At 30.9% G+C, this 24,628-nt stretch overlaps 1 protein-coding gene and 1 long non-coding RNA gene across 2 annotated transcripts; one reads left to right on the forward strand and one right to left on the reverse strand.

The window, feature by feature from the left end:
* The first annotated feature begins 1,332 nt into the window (after positions 1-1,332).
* On the forward strand, positions 1,333-1,602 carry LOC106325623. Its single transcript, XR_001266961.1, has 2 exons — positions 1,333-1,385; positions 1,468-1,602. It is a non-coding gene; the product is annotated as an uncharacterized LOC106325623 (long non-coding RNA).
* Positions 1,603-10,728: 9,126 nt separating this feature from the next.
* LOC106323320 (UPF0481 protein At3g47200-like) lies at positions 10,729-15,836 on the reverse strand. The gene is made up of 5 exons (XM_013761464.1): positions 15,742-15,836; positions 15,356-15,527; positions 11,634-12,204; positions 10,912-11,209; positions 10,729-10,832 (listed from the first exon to the last, which is right to left on the reverse strand). Exons 2-5 carry the CDS (start codon positions 15,505-15,507, stop codon positions 10,729-10,731), a joined length of 1,125 nt encoding a protein of 374 aa, XP_013616918.1. The 5' UTR covers positions 15,508-15,527; positions 15,742-15,836.
* Between the last annotated feature and the right edge of the window lie 8,792 nt (positions 15,837-24,628).

Consider the following 24,628-nt stretch of genomic DNA (forward strand, 5'->3'; position numbering starts at 1 on the left):
CAAGGATATGGGGTCACGTGCTCCCATCACATTTTAAATTTTCCTTCAGTAATTCTCATGGTGTCTATGAAATGCTCCCAGCTGAAAAATAGTTTTATGTATATGTGCCCCCACCAAAATACATTTCTGCATCCGCCCATGCCCTTTAGTATTAGATACCAGAGCAAATCAAACTGATCCACCACCTACAAGATTCGGACCGCTAACGTGGATGAAAGACTACAAATGTGAAAGGTTATCAAAAGTGAACTCATGATTCGCAACCTAATCTTCACTAAAGATATCTCTTAACCGCATATGAAGTGTCAGACGAAACGGAAAAAGAAACACCAAAAGCTGGAGGGGAAGAAATATGTTAAGAGAAAAAAGAGTAGGTTATTAGAAAGAGAAGTTATTATATTTTTATTGTATCAAATTAGTTTTCAGAGTACATCTTTATTATACTTTTGAAAAAAATACATTATGCGTGTTTTCTTTGTTTTTTTGGATACTCTATAAGCAGTGGTGGACCGAGGAAAATTTATTAGAAGTGTCAAAACATAAAATTCTTTGTCAAAACCAAAAACCAACGGGTTCAAGCTTAATAAATCTTTAAGCTATAGGGAGAAAATATTTTTTATGGGTGCCAATTGAACCCCCTTGGTTGCATGTAGGTCCGCCACTGTCTATAAGCGTTATAATTATTATACTTCTGGAAAACAAAATTAAAGCGATGTAATTTATAAGATTTATGATTATGAGTACAGGTAAACTCATATTTTATTATACATTGTACATTTTAACCTCAAAAAGACTTAACGCACATCTTTATATATAAAGTAGGACGTGAATCTCTTCAACAGTGTCCAGCTATGATGTCATGTCATAAATTAGGCTCTCCTACGCGCGACACCTGTCCCATAAACACAAAACTCATCGTTTCATTAAAAGGTATACGTCATGGGCTTTTTGTTTCACCTCATAATTTGAAATGCTTATGTCGTGAGCTGCATCTACACTTGATTAGGCCCATATCAATCTATATACACAGTATCATTAGTTAAACGCTGCCGTTCTTAACTCTTAACGATACGAGTCCTTATTCTTTTTGAGCTACGAGGCACATAACCTACGTCAGATCCTATCAAGATTCATTGAATGCCCTACCAATTCAAGGACTATATATGTGTTGTATCGATGTCTAGCAAATTCTCAAACCTTCTTATAATCAAAAACTGATAAAACCTAGAAACACCGCTTCCACCTATGGCGAGTACTAAGCTCCAATTCTTTTGATTTGAAGGCAGATCGTTGAAAGGAGATAGTTGTGACACGTCTTCTTCGTTTTTTGTAGGCAAGGAATATGAAGAGTTTATGGGTTTGGACATGGTTTTTTCGATGAGAAGGTAACACTCCTGATAATTTCCTCTTTTTTATTCAGTTTTAAATTTTTGATTCATCTATTCGATGCATGTCATCTGACTGTAGGCTGTAGGCACTAATATTTTCAGACAACGTTGGTCCAAGGTTTATTGGGGATCATAGACTCAACACTTTCAAGCGCCTGCTGAGTTGTTGAGGGAAGAGAGAATCTACTACTAATACTGACGTGGATTTGCAGGGTATGTTTGCCTACTCATCCTTTTCTCAAGCTCTAACTTTTAATCTGAAATTTAGAGCTTAATAATGTTTTCAGCGGCTGTTACACATGTCTTATGCGGATGTTTTAGGTGTTGTTTGTGGCATCAAGGTCACCTTTAACAATGAAACTCAGAGAATACAACGTGTTATGATTACAATCTGAGTTGAAAAGTAGGTTAGCTTAACGCTTATGTTATATAGTTTTTTTTTATAATTTTTGTTGATTTAGTTATTTTGTGGCATTTTACGATTCCGTTGCATTTTATTTACAATTTCTGTGGCTGTTTATAGAAAAGTTGTTGCATTTTACGATTTTGTTTCTTACTTTAATTTTTTTTGTTTGTGTATATTCTTAGTATGATTTCTTCATCGTTTGATTGATGCTGATTTGTATTGTGTTCTTTGTGTTGCAGTTTAGCAGATGTCCCTGCGTCTCTTCCTATTTTAATTTCAGTTTACATCTTAGATGTCTGAATCTCTGTTGATATCTGATTATATGTAACTGGATTTGAAATACATTATGTTGCCAAATGAAATGAGCAACTGAGTGTTTCCAAGATCTGATTCATTGATCGAGTTTGTTTTTTCTGCAGGAGCAAAAAGTGGAATCTTTGGATGATTAGGGCGACACCAGTAGCTTATGGTCCTGGAATAGTGCACCTGTGAGCTTAGAAGAACTTGGACGGCCGAGGTTTGATGTCATAATTGCTTTGTGTTTAATCTCCAGTACATGTTTTTGAGCCGTAAATCGTTTGTGTTTGAAAGTGATGCTCCTGAAGCAAAAAAGGCTGAGAAGAAGAGCAAATCTTAAAGATGGCTCTTAGCACTGCAACAGTCACGTTAGTGAACCAAGCTGCTGAATCCAAAGTGATACCAAAGGATGACGTCAAGTGGATACGAAGGAGGAGGTCGTGAGATATAGAAGAGGCTCACCAACATTGTAGCCAAGAGATGTACACAAAAAGTTCTATTGAGTCTAGCCCATCATCTACTTCAGACTTCTTCCCTAAAGCAAGATAATTTTAAAGTGTTTAATGTGTTACCCTTTTTTTTTTTTTGCAACCACCTATGAACTAACAGTATTTTGTCTCTGAACCCAGGGTGGCAACTGTGGCCCTCGCAATGATATATGTCTGGAGCGACTCACTTACCACCAATGTTTGTGTCGGTCCTACTGATAATGAGAATGAACCAGCTGGTGAAACACTGCAGGTGATGCATCGGTCACGAACTTGCTGATCCCGACGAGTTTTAAAGCAACTAAGAAGCACGTCTTGCATAGATTGAAGAGGATACAGTCTTCAGCCACATCGTCGGCTCCTAGAATAATGCTTAAGCATATTTGTTGGCATGTTCTAGAGCATTACCAATAGATGCATATTGAGAACCTTTTACGAATTCTAGAAAATTCCTAATTTGTTTCTCTACTCCCTTCTCCATTTTTAAAATTGTTTCTAAAACAACCAAGATATGTTTCTACTCTGACATACAAACAATATTGCAACATTATATTTTTTTTTCTACATGTCTACATTGTCTATTACATATTTGTATGCAATGAGTTACAATTAATGAAACCGAAATAACGTTATATTATCTTCTACACAATACTCATGACTAATATATCTACATGTGTGTGATGCAATGAGTTACATATAAGAATTTGATTAATAATCATGGTTAAACCTCGGCAGATCATGGGTGAACTAAATATAAATATATTTATTGTTCTTAATAATTTAACTATTATGTATAAGAGAAAAGAAATAACTACAAAAGGTTGTTATTATCATATCCACTTACTTTCTTTTATAGCCAAGTAAAATGAATATTAAAAACAATAAATGAAGTCATTAACGTTTTAATAGATTTTTCTTTAAAAGATGAGATAATATTTGTCTAATAATAATAACAACACAAATAATTAAAGTTAATATTATTTTAATTGATAATAAAATGAGAATGAGATTTTCATAATTTTTCTTACAATTTAAAATATTTTTATATTATTTATTCATTCACACGGCCGCCCGCAGGGCGGGTTTACGCTAGTGACAATAAAAACTTAGCTTCATAAATGATTAGTTCTTAAGAAAAGAAAAGAAAAAAACACATTACTTCCAAAGAAGTTTTGGATTGGTGGGTTGATTATTTGTCACTAAGTAAATCCCATCAAGTTTAGCAGTGTATGAGCGCATCTGACCACATTTTGAACGCGCTGTTACATAAAGACTCCATACCTCTTGAAAATGCTCCATTTTCTTACCCTGCCTCAAATGACAACGCCACACTATTCTCTCTTTCCCTGCCTCGTTAAATGAAATTTGGTATTTTTCATTGAATTTGACATCATGGATACCTTTATTTTCATTTGTGTTTGACGTGCAGTTGACTTTGAGTATACTGCCAGGTCCAAGTTGATTTTTAAACTCTACAGTGTTTGGAAAGCATCCGGATTTACTTTCATTCAATCCTAAACACATAGCAATAACTAATACAAATATAATGAGATGGTTCATTTTCAGATCTAAAGACGCCAAAGACTCAAAGGTATAGTATTTATAGTTTCTATTTGTGATAAATAATATCTTAAGGTGATAGCTAAATATAGACACAAAATTGACCAACTAAACTTATGGCTGGGGGAGCATTCGGTGTAGAAAAGTAAGGTAAATCCATAAGATCAGATTAAATAAATTAAAGTTGACCACTATAACTAAAGAAACCAAAAATCTAAGATTGTAGAAATTTGTTGGAAGTGTAATATTGTCAGGAAAATAGTATATGTAAATATATCTCAATAGAGCACATACAATAATTTATAACATACTAAATTTTGATCCGCGTTAAAACGCAGATTATATTTATTTTGTAGTAATTTAATAACTAATAAATGAAATTATTGTATAATTTAAAATATTAGCTTAGATGATTTGCATGTTTAGGGTTTTTGTTACTAATGTGATGATCGATCTTATCCGATTTTATCCGTGACAACAATCCAATATGTTGATAATTGACATATAATGAAACGATTTGTTGTCTACAGATAAATGCTTGTATAGCCATATATTACTTGATAAAATGCAAATTTGTATTTCAGAGGTAACTAACATATATAATATATTTCATTAATTAGTTTTATAAATACGCTATATAATATTTGGTACAAAATTTTGTATTTTCAAAATTTAGATGAAAATAAATTGTCAAATACTTATTATTTGAAATCAGTTATTGACCATATGTTAAACAAAATTTGAGCCAACTAATCAGTTATTTATTTTGCCATATTTTAAATTTGGACCAGGTCTAAAATATAACAGTTTACTCCGCAAAAAGAAAATTGTGTTTTCGTGTATATTTCATTCTTTTAAAACGATCTTTTTTTACTGTGTTAACTACATGACTTAATGACATCGTCGGTTTCAATCTCTGACTTAGAAGAATTGTGTGTTCTCTCTAGTTCCCATGACATCCTTCACTACTCATCATCTAGAGGTTAAGTAGATAAAAAGTAAAACTCTAAATTAATAGATTAGATATATACATATATATATATATATATATCATTTTTCATAAAATTTTATTATTCTTAACACATTTGTTATAATAAAAAATAAAGCTGAAGACTTTTTTCTAATCATGCAAATAATCTATTAATCTACTAAATTGTGTAAATGATTGGAATACATACTTTTGACACACCATTTGTTTGGATTTTCATGAGATATGTTAGTAAATAAAGTTAAAAACAAATAATTATGTGATATGTTGTTTACGTTTTATGCACTAGACAGATCTTTATATAATACTTTGAGTCTGATTTCTAAACTAAGTAGACATCCAGAACGAATGATCTATGTTTAGGTAGGACATAAAAATAAAATATAATTCTACTATTTATTTTTAACAAAAAATACATGTAAATAGTTTTACTTATGTTTGTAATAGTTTTCATATGTTTCCGATTTTAAAACTTAAAAATATTATTTTCCATTACAGAAGAGTAAAACATGTCCAGAATGGTCTAAAATTTTAAAAGTTCTAGTGGGACAAACTCAAGTTCAAAGTATCTCCCATTTAACCAATTCTCTCTAAAAATACAGGACATGACTTCATCAAGTCTCCGGAAAACTTTACAATCACAAATCCGGATCTGGGTCTCTTATAACATGTAAAATAGAAATAAATGTAATTAAAATATAAGCCTACCAAACATAGCATTTTCGCGATCGAGTGGAATGGTCCAAGCAAGGTGTGCAAGAAAGAACTTTAGTCTAACATCTAGCCTTAGTAGAAACAGCAGGCCCGTGAGAGATAGAAATCACTCCCACTCCCAACATTCCGATAATTCTTAACACCACATAATAAGAAGCAATTCAAACCAACATAACATCTACATGCTGAATAACCTTTGTACATAAATATTTTTCCAATATTACATAAGGAATCAAATTACAAGAGGCGAATCTTTTTGTAAAATAATAAGATGATGAGATTTTGATATTTATAAATGGTATATAAGAAGGACTGGCAATAAGCATATCGTCTTCGCTAGGACATTTCTCTTCACTTATAAACATCGTCTTCTTTATAAAAAATTGAAATTGTCTTTCCACATTATTTTCTTTCATCTCTTATACTTGCTACATCTTTTAAAATTTTAGTCTTGTAGCAAAAAACTAAAATGTATTTACCACAGAAACTAATGAATGATCTAAGATGAAGAAGGGTTAAATGATTTTCAATAATAGAATTCAATTTTTTGAAAGACAATATACGAGTGGAGAGATGTTTACTGAAGAGAAAATTCATATACAAGTAAAGGAAAAAAGTAATGCAATATAATTTAGAAGATTGATACAATATAACTATTATTTTTTGTATATTATGACCAGTGTTTTTAAAACCGGACCGACCCGATGGTTGAACCAGGTTCGACCATGAACCGGTTAAATAACTGGATTGGATCTAATAATTGGTTTGACCATAGCTGGATGATATTTCAGAATTATTAGGCTGATAGAAACCATTAAAACTATAAAAAATCTATAAATCATTCATATAAACATAAAACTAGTTTGTATTTATAATGTTTTATATTTAAAATTCATTTATATTTTAATTATGTATCATATTTATTAATATTACTTTTAAATTTATACATTAAAAATTTACTAAACCAGATTATTAAACCAGGTTTAACTCGGTTGAACCATATTAAACCGGACCCAAAAATTATCCTGTTCAGCTTCCGGCCCGATTTTAAAAACATTGATTATGACCCTAATTAAAAAAATAAAGGACTTAACACACAAGGCACAGAAAACTCAGCTTCATAAATACTACTCTTAAGAAGAAGAAAGATAACCCATTATTTAATAACTTCCCAATGAAGTATTTGCTTGGTGTTCAGAAAATTGTTTTTAACTATGAAAATGCTATCAGCTTGAGCAATATATTCACGTTTCTGACATCGAGCCATGTCAAGGACAAACTTGTACGTGTGAAGAAGAGAGGACTTGTACGTGTGAAGGAACTTAATCTCAACTAAGTCAATTGACTAGTCTTTCTCTTTTATTTTGTTTCAGCTAAATAAAACAGAGCATATCTCCACTTCCTGTTCTGTAGCAGAGTAGGGGCCGGCTCTTACCCATGGCAACATACGCATTTGCCATGGATCCATGGATCTATAAAAAAATTTGTGTTGTTTAAAAAGTCTATTTCAATTTGTTAAATTATTAAAAAGGTCTATAATTAAGTAAATTTAATTTATTTATTAAAAAATAAAATAAAAAGAAATTTGTACTTTCACCATTAGTTTTGATATATTTTATTTACTTATTTAAGGTCTTAAATCATTTCCAATCATATTCTATTTTTTTACTCTAAACAACATATTTGAGTAAAATATATTCCAACCCCACTCCATTTTCAACTCCAAAATGAGTAATGGCTAGGGTTACTCTATTGAAACCTTTTTATTTAGAGAATAATCTTTTAAATCTTGAATGTTTTTATTTCATACTTAAATATTTAAAAATAGTACAATAACATAAAAATATGATTTCCATAAGAGATTAAATAATAATTTTACATAAAGATGCATAAACTAATAAAATATCAAAACTAAACATAAAAAATATAAAAAAATCATAAAATAAGTAATTTAATAATCAAGTAAATCATTTTTGGAACCGCTAAGATCAGTGAAGTATCGTCCAACTGATGAAAATGATCGATTTTAAAATTTTCTTCTTCAATTTAGGTAAATCAAAGATAAAGAAGCTCATTATTCATTATGAAATGCACCAATTTACCATTTGTGAAAAATATTCCAATGCTCAATATTGAACCAAAATCTGATATCTTATATATATTACTAGCTTTTGACCTGCGCACCCGCGCGGATGTATATTCATTTTTTAGTTTTTAAAAATCTCATAAATATAATTGTTTATGTTCTTGTTATATATTCATAATTTTTGACAACGTTGCATCATGTTCCATGTATTTTGCGTCTATTTATATGAGATTGTGTTTTTGTTTTATTGTATTTTTATCCATTCTACTTGGTAAAGTAAAAATTAAAGTGTAAAATATAAACGTTAAAATTTAAAGTACATTTGCTGGTTTTATGAAATTATAATATTAATCTTTGGATTTAAAGTTGAATATGCTTAATAAAATTTTAGATTGATATTTTTTTAAACAAATATATTATTTAGAGAGAAACATTAAAAATAGTGATTGCAAGTTATTAAAAGCAACTTACGAAAATAAGTACACATTTTTGCTAATTTTATTAAGCCACCCTAATTGAAATTAAACGTTTGGGCCATTTTGTTATCATGAAAAATTAGGTAATAATTTAACAATATAGATCGTTGAACGTTGAACATGAAGCAAAGCCCTTTTTTTTTATTCGACCTTTATGTACTTAATATTGATTAGATCATGCATAAGACATCGTCAATGAGAATATTGTTGTCTATAAATGTTTTGCTATCAATAACATTTTGTAAACTTATCATCAATTGTTTGTTTTGTAATGAGTTAGCTAATTTATAAACAACTGGTTATAGAGTTCATCGGTTTGGATTCAAAAAATATAAATAGTTATGATCTGGGCCAGATAGATATAATAGGCTCAAAACAATATTATCTTATACGAAACCAAACCCGTGAATTTAGTTTCCAAAACGGATTGTTAATCGAATTTACGGTGTAGAGAAGTTAATGTTTTAAAAAAAAAAAGTTAATGTATAATAGAGAAGTTAATGTATAAAACGACTGTGCAGAGACCAGTGGCATTTTATTTTAATTTTTAAGGAAAACTTAAGGTCAAGATTAATTTGTACTCATGTTTTAATAGTTTAGATTGTAGTTTTTAATAATAAATGTTTAATTTAAATGAATTATTTTTTTATGGAAGTTCTGTAAATATAGATAGTTAGAGTTAATTGATCATTTTCATAAGTAGAAAGTATTAGTAACAATTATTAATTAAATAAAAGTAGAATCATTGATGACAAAAAAAAAAGTAGGATCATTCTAAAATATTCTTTTTGGTGTAAAAAATGGAGTAATACATTGGAGTAAAATCTAACTCCATTTTGGTGTTGTATCATTATAGTGCAAAAAATGGATTATTGCATTGAAGATGCTCTTAGAGCTCAAGTTACAAAAAATGCAGTGAAGAAAAAATATAGATAATATTTATAAAAGGGTCTATATTCTGTGTTTTGTCCAGGGCTATTATATTGGTTAAGACGGTACTGAGCACGTTTGTTATTTGTTTCCAGTATTGTAGTAACTCAGTTCCATCTCCTTTTCTATATAAATGGAAAACAACAGAAAGAAGGTAGTCATAACTACCCAAAATCAAGTGTCTTGTGTTTTAAGTATTACAATCTCTTGCTTTGAAGAGTGACCAGATTAGCTTAGAGCTATCAGAAGATCTCACAGACATCATTATGAATCTTAATTTGTTTCATCGACTTTGTTACGGCTCTCACGTCTTTAGCAAACTATACCTTCACAAATCCGAATCCAAAACATAGATACGTATCTCGATCTCTTCTTCCTTATGTTGGCTCGGTGGTCGCCCTGAGTTTTTTTTTTTTGCTCTTGTCTTTTCTTGTTTTTTGGTATTGTTTCTTGGTATTGTTTCTTAAATAAGACATGTTAGTTTTGGTAAAATAACTTACCGATTGACATTAGTCGAGGGAGACTACATTTCCCATCGTGGTTTTACTTTGCCCCTACTAGTTTTCTACACATCCAAAATCCAAAACGGTGGCTTATCTTTTAAAATGTTCGGTATTCTTGTTTGTGACGATTAAAACCTGATGCACCAGAAATCATCAGTAAACACACTTAGCTATCATATATTCGTATATTATATGTGTGAGGCTTCTTGCAAAAAGAGGAACAATAACGTAGAAACTGCATAGATTTAAAACACAATTGTCTTCTACAAAAATAAACAATCAACCACCAAAATACATGAATACTTAAAAAAGGAAGACTCGGAAACAAGCAGAAGATAGAGAAGTTACTCGAAGCAAGGCGCCAAATTTATTTATTTTCTTTAAAGAAAATTTAAGGACATCAATTTAAATTAATATATAGTGGCTTGAAAGAGTTCATGTGTCTTGTGGATGAAGATTCCGAACCTCATCTCCCCCAGTTTAAGGGGCATCCTTTCTTTGGTCAGCTTTAGATGTCATATATATTATGGTCGGTGGCACTGACTCGAAGCTTTTGTAAGCTTGGATTACAGAAGCCACCGTCCCAATCAGAGTCAAAAACAAGAGAAACACGGCTGCACATGTAGCTGTTCCGGTCAACAAGTCGGGGAAGTAGACTTTGCTGAGAGTGGCCCAATACCTATTTCTCCGAGATTTATAGTGAGCTTTGAGATTCATGGCTATGCTGCGGTATTGCGAACTTTTTTTTTTGATAACTCTGGTATCTGGGCAGCCACAGTCCCAACTATCCCCCCGTAGGGGGTCCAGCACCCCAGCGGAAGGGATGTTAAATCCGCTGTGGCAGGGGCTCGAAGTCGTGATGGCGGGCACCTCAGCCGAGGTTCCTTTACCACTAGCCGAGGTATTGCGAACTTGTCGGTTCCTTCAGGCCACGGTTTAAATCGTTTATCATCTGCACCACCAAGTTTGGACTACCCATACGGTTTCTTAGTACCCCTGTGTGTTCAAGCAATACATGTTTGTTATTATCTTTTTAAGAGATAAATGTATAAACTGATTTCGTAATATGTTTTACCTTCTGCCGTGAGTACCTCAACGTCTCTTTCGTTAGTAATTAATAAGTTTATGAAATTTATGTAGTTAGATGTAAAGGGGTTTACAGCACCATGGGACTGTTCAAATGCAATGACATTTCTTAGAATGGTTTCAGAAGCTTCGTCCGCACGGAAACTCGACATTACTAAGCAACCTTCTTTAAATGACACATGCAGCGAATAATCATCCGTCTCCTTTCCGCTGGAGATCGATGTCATCGGCTGTAAATTACCGCTGTGAGATCTCTCTCGTTCTGACGATTTCCATTCACTGGGTGTCTGAAACAAAAAAGGGTTCAGAATATTCTGTTCTCAGAGCGTTTTCAAAACATTAATTTAAAATGTCGAATTCAAACTTTAAAACGTAACAAAACCAATAGGAAATTTTTACCCAAAATGTAACTATATATATATATATATATCCAAATCCAAAATAAAAAGACTAAAAATTTCTAAGAACATCATTATCTGGAGAAACTATGTAAGTCTTTTTATTAAATGAGAAATACCAATATTTCAATGCTGTTACTGTTTTTGATTTATATTTAAAATTTAAAGCATTAGTGTGGTAACATGTGGAAAGACAGTTTCTAAAAACTGATGATGGACTCTTCGTTCAGGATGGTAAAGCTTTACAGAAAGAAGAAAAAAATCAATATAGAAAACGAAACTTAAAAAGAAGAGGAAATAAAAGATGCAATACCTTGAATTTCACTCCTGCACGGGACAGGTAATCCGCGTTCGCCATCTCCCCAATAGCTTCACCAGTCAAGTCGTTCAGATTTGGAGTTTCCTCAAGAGATTCCTCATAAACACACCGGAACATGTCTGTGAAATGCCTGAAGTTTGTTTTCGTTTTTATCTTCAGGGAAAAGAAGTTCAGGATGAATTGTTCAACCGTCCCCATTATACCCAATTTCTCCATATGTGAACCGAACAGTTTCTGGAAAATGAAAAACGGAAGTTGATTCTCAAGCAACATGAGATCTTGTTTCACATCTGCAGTGTGCTTAGTGTCATGTGAGTTTTCACCATGCGTGATAATGAATTCCATGATGAAAACTGAATCCTCTAGGATATGGTCCACGAAGGATTCAGGTGGTACCCACTCGGTCGATATCTCATAGCTTCCCCGAATATTTTTTTCTTCTGCTATTATGATTTCCTTCATATCCTGAATAGACTTTGGCCCCACTTTTTCTGTGAAAGATTTTAAGTATGTCTTCTTTTGTTTCTCCATGTTCACATACTTTTGTTTTGTTTTGTTGGTTTGCCTAATAAGCATCCATCACCATATTAATCAATTAACCAAAACTTTTTTTTTTCTTGATAGATACTTTCCATAAACTGTTTTTGTACCAAATTTTTAATTCATTTTCTATCAATATTCAACCAAATATCATTTCATATTAACAACAGAATTCCAATATAAGTTTTTGAGAGTTATTTTCTTTTGATAATAGTTGAAGTTAAATTTTAGATATCTATTTAAGTAAGCTTTACACATACAAACTAAAAATGTAAAAGAACTTTATCATATAAGTCACTACTACATAGATATTTATCTCATTTCTAAAACTGTTAAAAATTTGAAGTCTTATATATGTAACTTTAATAAGCTTTATATTAAGAAAATTCTCAAATAGACTTTTAACGTGAAAGTTACAAACAAAATTTAGTTGGTACTTCATTTCTTTTGGATTTACCAATAGTAAATTATTTAGAAATTAGGTTAATTGTGATTGGTATGGCTGTAGTTATAGATTAATTTTCGTAGAATTGAGTTTTAGATTTCTGTTGTAGTTGTTTGTTTTTTGTGTGACAAAATCCTACAGCTCTTAAATTCTTGTAATAATTGCTTTGAAAAAGAAAAAAGAACAATAAACAGCTGTATTAACTAGGATTGGGCAAAATATCTGAATCTGAGGAACCGAACTGAATTTGGTCCAAAAAGTAGTACTGAATCTGAACAGAATATTCTTGAATATCCGAATAGGTTCATATTTTAAAATCTGGATAACCGACACTGAACCCGATCTGAACCTAAATATTTCGGATATCCAAAACTATCTGAATAAAAGTTATATACTTAAATATATTAAGTACTTTTAGATTTAATATCAAAAAATAAAACATATATTTTCTTTTAAATTTTCAGAAAACCTCAATATATATAATAATAGCCAAAAATAAATGTAAAAATTCCATAAAAATACTCAAACTAAACTTCGTTACGTTTTTTAATATCCAAATTTTTCGTTACGCAGTTTGAAACCTAACTATTTCTCTCATTTTAATACACAAACTTTTAGAGTATGCCCATTAGTACCCAATATGTGCTTCTTTTAATCAAAAATATTAATAAGTTTCAAACAAAATTTAAAAAAATTCCAAAATCTAATTAAAAAAGCTTAAAAGCTTCAACTTTTATTTTAAGTTATAGGAAAGAAAGTAACTAAATTATGGAGGAAATTGTAATTTTGGAAAATAATTTTAAATGAAAATAAAGAAATTCGTTTTTTATTTCAGAAAATAAACTAAATTTAATATTTAAAATTTAAAATATTTATTACAGAATTTAAGATTTCCATCATTTAGTTACTTTTATTTATAAAACATAAAATAAAATTAGAATTTACGATTTTTTTCGTGAAATTTAGATATTTTTTAATTTTATTTGAAACTTATTAATTTTTTGATTAAAATAAACATAGCTTGGTTTTTAAAATGGGCAAAATTTTAAAATTTTGGGTGTTAAAATGAAAAAAATAGTTAATGTATTAAACTGGATAGCGAAAAAGTTTGTATATTAAAAAAAATTAACTTAATTTATTTAGGGTATTTTTATGAAATTTTCCCAAACTAAATATCCAAAATAGTTTAAAAGACATTTACAACACCAAAACTCCTAATGATTTTTCTTCCAAATATTCAACGTGAAACAATTTTATCTGAATTTAGATATTTAGACATGTGATGTTCAAACTTGTATGTTATTTATTATTTTATTTTGTATTTTTGAGAATTTTAAAGCATATATGAATTTTTATTTTAAATAACTAAATGGGTATCCAAACTCAAACCAAACCCGAAAAGATCTATACTGAACCTAGACCAAAATTTAAAAAATATTTGAATGTGGTTATCCTTTATATAATAAAGCACAAGTCACTTGAGCCATCAAAATTTGACATGTGTAATTTTTTTTTAAAACCTTAAAAATTAAAAAAAAAATCATAAAAAGTTAAATTTAACATTGTACAAAAAAAAACAAATCTGTATCACCACGTTCGTTTGATTGTAGATGTTTAGTAACTGTAAAAAAAAGTTCCTGCTTTTTTTCTAATTATTATCATAACACGTTGAGAAATTCAGCAACTCTCAATATTAATTGTTTCATCTCCTTTCACTCAAAATTTTATGTATTTTTCTCTCATCTTCTTTGTCTTTTTTTTTTTTTAAGTTTTGAGTATGAGAAAGATCTTTATTCTTCTCTTTTAAAAAAAAAATCTCGATGATTCTTTCTTTAGAAGTATAAGTTGAAGATTCCATCAGATTCTACAAAGGAATTGAAAGTCATAGTTTTCTTTTAGAGTACTATTATCAGAGACATGAAATGATTTCAATGTGAAAATCTTTATCTTTTGGAAAAAGGTAAACACATTTACATTTGTAATTTTTATATATAAAATTGTTTAAATAAACGAAACTCAGTTTCGTATACATTTTTTATATACAAAGAAATAGAAATCAAGTTTTTGTGAAACAAAACATGATAAAGGTTAAAAGGGAGTTAGAAAAATGAGAGTGATGTTAATCTCTATATATCATATATGTGAGGTTCGGTAGGGGAAACAAATTCCAATTTAAATATTATTCTAAAGTTTGTTAACTCTACTAATCTATCTATGATTTTTTTCTTGCAGATATAAAAAACGTTTGTACAGGTAAATATTCATTTAAGAGATTTTAATGACAGTTTATATACCTTCGATATTAAAAACATTATATGAAATCTATTATTTTATACAATGTGCTAAGCTTATGATCCACTGTGTGTTCAAGTGTTCGTATGTGTATAATCGTACTATGAACTTACATTTTATATCTTTTATATATGATCCACTAAAATATTTAAAGCCTGATTAGTAAGCAAATGTAGTAAAGGCTGTAAAAAATTCCGCAGCCCAACTAATTTTTTGTTTTTTTTGAAACAAAGCCCAATTAATAGAGTAGCAGTATTTAATCTATCAATTTGTTTGATGGCTTTTTGTTTACTTAACACAAACTATTTATTCTCCAGCGGTTAATTTTCAACTATTTTTTTCCTAATCATTACATTTCTATCTCAAGTCTCAAATCTCAATTAATGAAACCTGCTCCATGAACCATGATAATGACAAAATCGTATGTGAATATGCGTACCCTTGATCACTACTCGTTCCTGCACCGTCGTTAGCAGTCTGTTTTATAGAACGATTATGCAGACCGATGAGGACCACCTGAGGTCTATAGGCTTGGGGTTTCACATTCCGAATTGACTTTGATACTTTGTAAATGCAATGTCCTGGATCCATCCTCGACACTAAACTTTTTTCTGCATCAAATTTTGTTTTATAAAATATATAAAGTACATCCAACAGTAACATATATAACCATAGAGAAACTGAAGAGTGAAATATCATATATATATATCATAATGCATAATTGATATTAAAATTGGTAATAATTTATCATGTGGGGCATGTATATATATATATATGTATACATAAACAAATATCAAAGACATCCAACTAGCCAAAAGAGCTTACTATTAAAAATGGAAGAGCCACTGAAGGAGGAGTGAAGTCTCTTGTAAAACTTTTTCACGGTTGGACTTGCTTAGATTTGCAGCAGAAAGAGGGATCTTATATAACATCGGCAATTTCTGACAGAGAGGAAGAGGATCATATTCTATAAATAAAATTGTGCAACTTGTGGAGATAAATGAAAAAAAATTCAAAACTACCCTCCAATTACCATATTTATGCAAAATTAACTTTCAGTAATACAAAAAGAAAGAACTTCAAAATAATAAACTAGTGCAGCTTGTGTTTAGAATAAGAGAGTGATATATATGTCTAAATACAGTAGAAAATCTATACATTAATACTTCATAAATTAATAATCACAATAAATTTATAAATTTATATGCTCTAAGTTGGACATCTAAAAAGTATGACATAATTCGATAAATAATAAGATAAACAATTTTTAGAAAACTCTTAATATGGTCTCATTAAAATCATAAATCAATATTTACAATATATACATTTTATATAAACATAATAAAAAAAATTCGTTAAAATAAATTTGATATCTAATTTCATTTTCATTTCAATATTTTAATGTTGCTTTTGTAATCTATCATACAAATCTAATAAAAATAGATGAAATTTAAATATATAAAGTTTAACTAATATATAATATCATGAAATAAAATATTTTCTTATGTTTTAAACAAAATTTAAAAATATAAATCAAAAAGGGGGAATTATTTTAAATTAGTTAATGAACTAGCATAATCTCAAAATTTTAATTTATAGAGGTTTACTGTATGATAGACATTGTTGATTTATATTGACTACGTCAACCCATGTGCATGGAGAATCAATTTCCTAATATGATGTATGTGGTGATGTAACTATGTTATAGAGAAGCTCATGCAACATTATGGTTAGGCCCGAGACGAATCCGGATATCTGGATAATTTAGGATACTCATATCCGTCGAATTCGTTAATTTAATATTCGGATCCGGATCCGTGGCTTCTGGATATCCGTATTTTAGATATCCGTTTAGATATTATATTACCCACGAATATCCGGATTTGGATCCGGATCCGTAAAAAAAATTAAAAAATATATTTTTAAAAACAATACTAAATTTTATAAAATAATAATTAAATAAAATATTTATTTAAGATTTTTTATATATATGTATAATGTTGGAAAAATTAAAATATAATATTATAAGACTAATTTATGTATAAATATTAATATATCAAAAATAAATATTAATGAAATTAAATTTTTTAATATATTATAAAAATATGGACGTAAAAATTAAGATATCCGGAATCGGTTTTGACGGATCCAAGATTTTACTATCCAGATTTGGATCCAGACACTCCGGATATCCTATTTTCGTAGCGGATCCGGAGCGGATCTGGATCCCGGATAATAATCTCAGGTCTAATTGTGGTGATATATATGAAAATGCTTGAAAATTTGATTAATTATCTATATCATCAAAATTTATTTACGTTTTTGGTCATTTGTTCAGAAAATTTAGTGGTCAAGCGTGTTTGAGCTCGATTAATGAAATAATGAATGGATAAAGCAATGTAAGATTAACCAGTTTCTTAAAAAGGATATGTCAACTTCCTAATGGTTTTGTAAATTTCAGCCACAGGCCCACAGGGGTTGTATATAACTCGTAAGTGATTATTCATGCTTAATAAATGGTATACGTATTTACCAAATAAATATATTATATATAATAATTAATTAGTATTTTATTTTTATTTATATTTTAAGTTGTTTTGTAGTGTGTTATGCAACATTGATAGTTATGTAACACTGATAAGTTTTTTTTTTAACTGTATTTTTTTTTATGTAATAATTTAATATTCCAAAACATTTATTGACTAGTTTTATCTTAAAAAGGAAAATATTATGTACTATTTTTTTTGTAACATATAGTATATTTTTATCTGTGTTCTTTAATTTCCTCTCTTAGGAAATATATCTCTTCCTCTCGGTCTCCGCCCTCCGCTCTCCATCTCTCTCCCTCTCGGTCTCCGCTCTCCACCTCTCTCCCTCTCTCTTTCACGATCCCTTCTCTCTCTCACCATGAAAGTCTTAAGTCTTAATCACTATATATGACAGTTGACAAAAAAAAAATCACTATATATGACATAGGCATGGTTGCTTATGCAGGTAAAAACTAGTTAGATGATGTCATGACTCATGTGTCGTTTATGGTGTCGATGCATGTGAAAAAGTTATTTATATATAATAGACAAGGTATCCCATTATTATATTCATAATAAATTTAATAGTTTAAGTGTAATTATTGTAGTTTTTTTTTAATAAATGTATAATTAATTAATAATTATTGTAGTTGATAAAGAAAGCTGTAATTATTGTTGGATATCCGCTAGCTCTCCATCTCTCTCCCTCTCTGTTTCACGATCCCTTCTCTCCTTTTCTCAGCATGAAGTCTTATGTTTTGTTTATGTTTACTTTATCACTATATAATGATACTAGGTATGCTCATAAGGTAAAAACCAGTTAGATGATGTTTGTGTGGTAAAGATCCGAATATCCAAGAAATTTAGGATACCCGGATCCGTGGATTTAATATCCGGATCCGAATTCGTGGTTTCTGGATATCATTATTTCGGATATGCGTCTTTATATTCTATTACTCGCGGATATTTGGATCCGGATCCGCAAAAATAACTAAAAATAATATATAAATTAAATATTTATACAAGATCTATAAATATATATATATATATGTCTATAATATTGTAAAAACTAAAATATAATATTATAAAATTAATTTATGTATAAATATTAATATATAATAAATATTAGTGAAATTTAAAAATTTAATGTGTTTTAAAAATATGGATCCAGATATCCAGATCCGGATTCGGTTTGGACGGATACAAAATTTTACTATCCGGATTTGGATCCGGACATTTCGGATATCCTATTTTTAGAGCGGATCCGAAGAATATCTCGGATAATAAGTCCAAGGCCTAGCTCGCATTAACATAACACAATATAAGTTTAATAGTTTAAGACTTAAGAGTGATTATTGTTATTGCAAAGAAAGGTGTAACTATTGTTGGATATTGTTTTTTTTTTTGAGAAAACTATTGTTGGATATTGTTTACACGTCAAGAGAAGTTTCTTTCATTTTGAGATGATTATATCTTTTTATCTTTTAGTTGGTCAATAAAATAAATTATTACGTAGAATAACACGACTGTATCATATTCCTGAAACGTTTTATGTTTTTTTTTTTTTGTGTGTAAATTTATTTTTCCTTTTTGGATAAAGAAATTCACTACGCAGGAAAGCCGTGTAAATATTAGTTTACTTTCTTACTTTCCACTGGCATCTTACAAGTTATCATTGTCATGCAAAGTATTTTAAAGTAACACTGTTTTATTAGTATGATTGAAATTAGTGCCCCATAAATTTAGTATTGATATATAATGTCTATGTAAATCTTCTGTTATAACCAGAAGAATGAATTTTTTTTTCATGAAACGGCTATTCTATTACTCAAACTTGAGGTGGTCTGGGTAACCAAACCGGAATAGAACAACCAATGTAACATAAAGGTCTATGAAAAGAACGTATATTCCTAGCTAACGAATCTGCAATCGCATTCTGTGTCCTTGGGAAGTAGTTGATCTTGAAGTTTGAAAAGCACAACCGAAGAGTTTGAATGATTTCCAGCTCAGTTGAGAAATTGGGCCAATCTTGCGGTTGTTCTATCATTGCAATCAGGTCCTTGCAATCAGTCCCAAATCTCTGACAGGTCGAGTGTTGTATCATGCTCTCCATTGTCCATCGTAGCGCTTCCAGTTTCGAGTGTAGAGGTGTCTCACGTCTCCTAAGATTCATTGTTCCCATGAGCTGAACCTTTCCCATCCTATCCTTCCAAACTCATCTCAGTCCACTAAACTGAGCTGTGGAGGTCCATGAACCATCCACCATACAAATATTACCAAGCATATGGCTTGTGTATCTTCAGCAGGTTGTACCTGTGGAGTGACATGTGAAGTTTCCTTTGCATTATACCAAGCTTGGCACTCACTTTTGCATACCTGACTAGTTCCAATGGGTCTCTGTCAATGCCTCTAAACAACTTATCATTTCTATCTTTCCAGATGTACCAAATTATCCACAGATAAAGGTCTCTATCGTCTTCTGGCTTCATAATATTATTCTTCCTCCAAAAAAGGTAATTCATATTAGCATAGATACTTGATACTGGGAAGATTTGAGAACTCGTTGGTGTTGATGATAATGCTCAAACTTGTACGGCCGGTGGGCATTAAAAGATCGCATGAGTAACAGATTCTTTTGGCTCTCCACATCTTGGACAAAAATTATCACATCGCATATTGAGGCGTACCAGACACCTTGTTACCGCTACCTGTCCTGAAATTAATTGTCATATAAGATGACAAATTTTTTGTGGCGCGTTCACTGACCAAGCAAAGGCCTGGAGTTTGGCTAAGCTGGGTTGAAGAACCTCTGCATCCTCGTCATCTCTCATCAAATTTGTAGCAACCCAATATCCAGACTTGACAGTATATTGGCCATTTTTAGTGTAGCTCCAGCAAAAAGTATCACGTCTGTGAGTAGGGCTTATGGCCAAACTCTGAATCATGGGTATATCCTATTGATCTACATATTGTTCCAATAAGCGAGCATCCCATATTCTTGGATATGCCAACAAGCACTTCCGATATTCTTGGATCTCATATGTTTCTTATAGGGAAAATCACATAAAAAAAAGTAAACCTTCAAAATAATATTTGTATCATAAAAAATCCTAGTCTGGCTTATTTGTACACCAAATCAAAATGGTAATCAGTACTGTTCAAGATTGACAACATGTCGGTTCATTTTTTTTAAATTAAATTATTTTATTAATAAATAAATATAAAAATACATAAAATATAAATTCATAAAAAAATTTAAACAAATCATAAAAGTCACTAAATTAACAAAAAAATAAAAAAATCACAAAAACTATTTTAATTATTTTAGTAATAAAATAAATATAAAATACAGAAAATATAAAAATTTATAAAAAATTCAAAAATTTCAAAAGTCATTAAAAATTGACATATACGTAAGAATTTTTTATTTTGTCAGGTTGATCTTGCTTTTATACAAAAAAACTACTAACCTCCATTGCTTTATATGCAGGTTCCATCGGCTATAGATGAAAAAAAGAAGATAAATTGTTGTGGGTTATATCAAAAGAATGATGTAGATTAAATAATGACACAGTAATATCCGTATCATAGCAATGACAATTTAATTTTCTTATGCCAATGTTGCCTTTTTTTTTAAAGGAAAAATTAGATTAAAGAAAATCCACTAATAAACAGGAAAAAACAACAACAATATTTTAAAATAGGTAAATTTATTATTTCAGTGGCATATGGTTATAAATAACTTAAGAAATTAAGAGTTTTTATCCATTTATACTTCACTTTTAATACGATAGATGTTTAAAGTGTCATTGGTTGCCACCTTAAAGGTTTTTATGCGATTTTACCATTTGTTATATTAGTTCTCTTGTAATTGTGCCTATGTGATGTACATTGATAATCAAGGAATACAAATAATTTTATGGTACAAGAGCTAAAGCTCTTGAGACCTTTCTTCCTCAACGATTCTCTTTCTTTTCTTTCTCTAATCTATTCTTCTTCTTCTCTCTTTTTCTAATGGCATGTAACGCCATGGAAAGAGCCTTCGAAGTAACCAATAGTTCTCCTGTAATTTGCAACAGCCTATGTGATGTACATTGATAATCAAGGAATACAAATCATTTTAAATGATAACTACTGGGTCATCATTTTTTTTTTCACAAACCAAGGTACATGATAATCAACCGAACCCAAACCGAATCAAACCGAAGTATTTTTAATGATATTAATTAAATATACTAATAATATAAATATTTGATATATTTAACCATTTAGCCTAAACAACTAAACATAAATTTTATACATTTTACTTTTAAATGAATAGAATAAACACAACTAAAGATAAAACAAAAGAATATGAATCTCATTCATTAACATCAAAATGGAAAAAATATTTTATGATATTTATATTAGCGTTTGAAGATAATAATATAATTATTAGATTGCATTTTTTACATATTTATCGGTGATGTTTGGTTTTACGTTCAAATACGAAGAAAATAATGATTTATTGTCAAATGATGATTGTTTATGTTCTTATAAATCATATTTTTGTAATTGAACTAGAACAAAACTAAAAGATCAACTCGATTGAACTGAAAAATACAAACAAAATCAAATTAAACCGAACCAAACACAAATCAGACCGAACTAAAACCGAACCGAACACAAACCGAACGAAAACCGAACCGAATGGAAACTGAACCGAAACGAATATAAACCAAACCAAACTAATTTGTGTTGACTTTGGTTCAAGTTTTCTTAGACCAAAATAATCCAAACCGAACCAAATCCAAACCGAACCCGTAATAAAACCGAAATGCCCACCCCTTTTAGCTAATGAATTTTGTATAAAATTGTAATGGTATTCTTATAACACGCAAAATATAAACAAATGTAACTAAAATTCAAACCCTATTTATAATCATGAGTCGTTTTGAGTGGACTGTCCACTGTGGACCAAAGAATCATTATTGAGATCGAGTGGAATGGTCCAAGCGAATGAAGCGATCACATAATGTAAGATAGGCGGTGATTAACTGTTCAGCTCTGTCCATGAAAAAGCCTAAGCAAGATGCCCAATAAAGAACTTTAGGCCAACATCTTGCCCAGTGGAATAGCAGGCCCATAAGAGATGGGAATCACTCCCACTCCCAACATTTCGATAATTCTTATGAGTGTGACCACTCCGACCGTCCACGGGCTTCGATAATTCTTATGAGTGTGACCACTCCCAACATTTCGATAATTCCATCTAATGAATGGTGCGTTGATTTTTTCAAAGTCTTGTTTACTAATCCTGCAATCACCACCCGATCTTTCTCCGTATTTTAGCCTCACTCGTACGGTATCACGAATCACCTTCCGATAGATCATTCATCTTTTAACTACACCAGCCAAGTACGGTTAACTCTAGAGTTCTAAACAGATGTCTGAAAAAAAAGATAAGTCAAATTTGGTGACATAGGTAGCCAAATCAATTCTATTAACTTTTTCATATATCACAATTCGGGATGTTACAATTCGGGATGTTACAATTCACACCCTCTCAAAGAACGCAATGTCCTCGTTGCTCCCCACAAGACGCCTCTCGGTTCAGAACCGAGATGGCTAACCTGGCTCTGATACCATTTATAACACCCCGACCGCCCACGGTTAATAGGCCACCCACGCCTGTTCTCGGTCGTGGTCTCCATCCCGTCTGACGAGCAGTGCGTTAATTTTTCCAAAGTTTGAAAGTCTTGTTTACTAGTCATGCAATCACCACCCGACTTTTTCCCGTGCTTTGGCCTCACTCGCACGGTATAGCAAAAAACTTTCCGATAGGTCACCTATCGTTTCACTACTTCATCCCAAGCACGCTTAACTATAGAGTTCTAAACGGATGTCTGACAGAAAAAGATAAGACAACTTTGGTGATATATGTAGTTAAATTAATTCTCGTAAACTTTCTATATATCACAACTCGGGATTCCGGATGTTACATCTAGGTATAGCAAACGTGTTAAAAGGAAACTGAATGTTTGCATTAGAGTGACAAGATCAAACAAACATCGAATGGCCATAATTCGATATCAACGACAGTTATATAACAACACTACTCGTACCAGTTATAACAATAATAGATGACATCAACTCTGTTCAAGTCAAAACCAACGAAGCTGGTATTAATTAACAAGCTGTTGCTGTTGTAAAACTGGACCGGATAGAGCAGGATCGCAGCTAATAATTTGAGAAATAGTGTAATAAATGGAACACCGGATTTAACGTGGAAAACCCCAAAGGGTAAAAACCACGGACAAGGTAGAATAATTTATTACGAGAAAAATAATAGGAGTTACAACATCTCAATTATAACGGAGAAATCGATTAATAATTTTCTCGTTATAATAGGAGAAAATACCCAAACTCTCTAAATAATTTTCTCTCAACCCGATCCCAAATACCCGTAAGAGATTATAGAATTTTTTTTCTCTCTCTCTCTCACGTTCTTCTTCTTCTTCTTCACTTCTCATTGTGATTTTGATTTTGGGATGAATGTGAGGTGATGGCATGGCTTGGTATTTATAGAGATTATGAGGATTGGTAGGTGCCTACAAGAGTTGACAAAACTCATTTCTATTTACGGCCACCGTCCAAGCCATCAAATGTGATCACCGTCCAAGCCGTCAAATGTGATCACCGTCCATGCAACCGACCATCATATGAAAAACGTGTTTTAACAATCTTCCACTTGAAGATTTGATTGAGGATCAATCGGATCTTCACACCATTCTTTCTACCTTGTCATTCCATGTTGCTTACGCCTCCTTCAGGCCACAAGAGGATTGACACCAAATAAACTTGTCAGTAGTGACTACTTTCGTCATAAAATCTGCTACATTGTTTTTTGTATGAATCTTCTGCATATCCACTGTGCCTTCTTCAACTTTCTCACGAACGAAGTGATACTGGACTCGTATGTGCTTGGTTTTTGAATGAAAGGCTGGATTCCTTGCAAGATGCACGGCACTCTGGCTGTCACAAAAAAGAGAAATTTTCTCTTGTTTGTGCCCGAGTTCCTCCATTACCATCTTCAACCACATCGCCTCTTTACTAGCTTGTGTAGCTGCTACATACTCTGCTTCGGTTGTCGATGTAGCCACAATTGACTGTAGTTTTGAAACCCAACTTACAGCTCCGCTAGC

The sequence above is a fragment of the Brassica oleracea genome, chromosome C2 (assembly GCF_000695525.1).
Source record: "Brassica oleracea var. oleracea cultivar TO1000 chromosome C2, BOL, whole genome shotgun sequence".
Lineage (NCBI taxonomy): Eukaryota > Viridiplantae > Streptophyta > Magnoliopsida > Brassicales > Brassicaceae > Brassica > Brassica oleracea.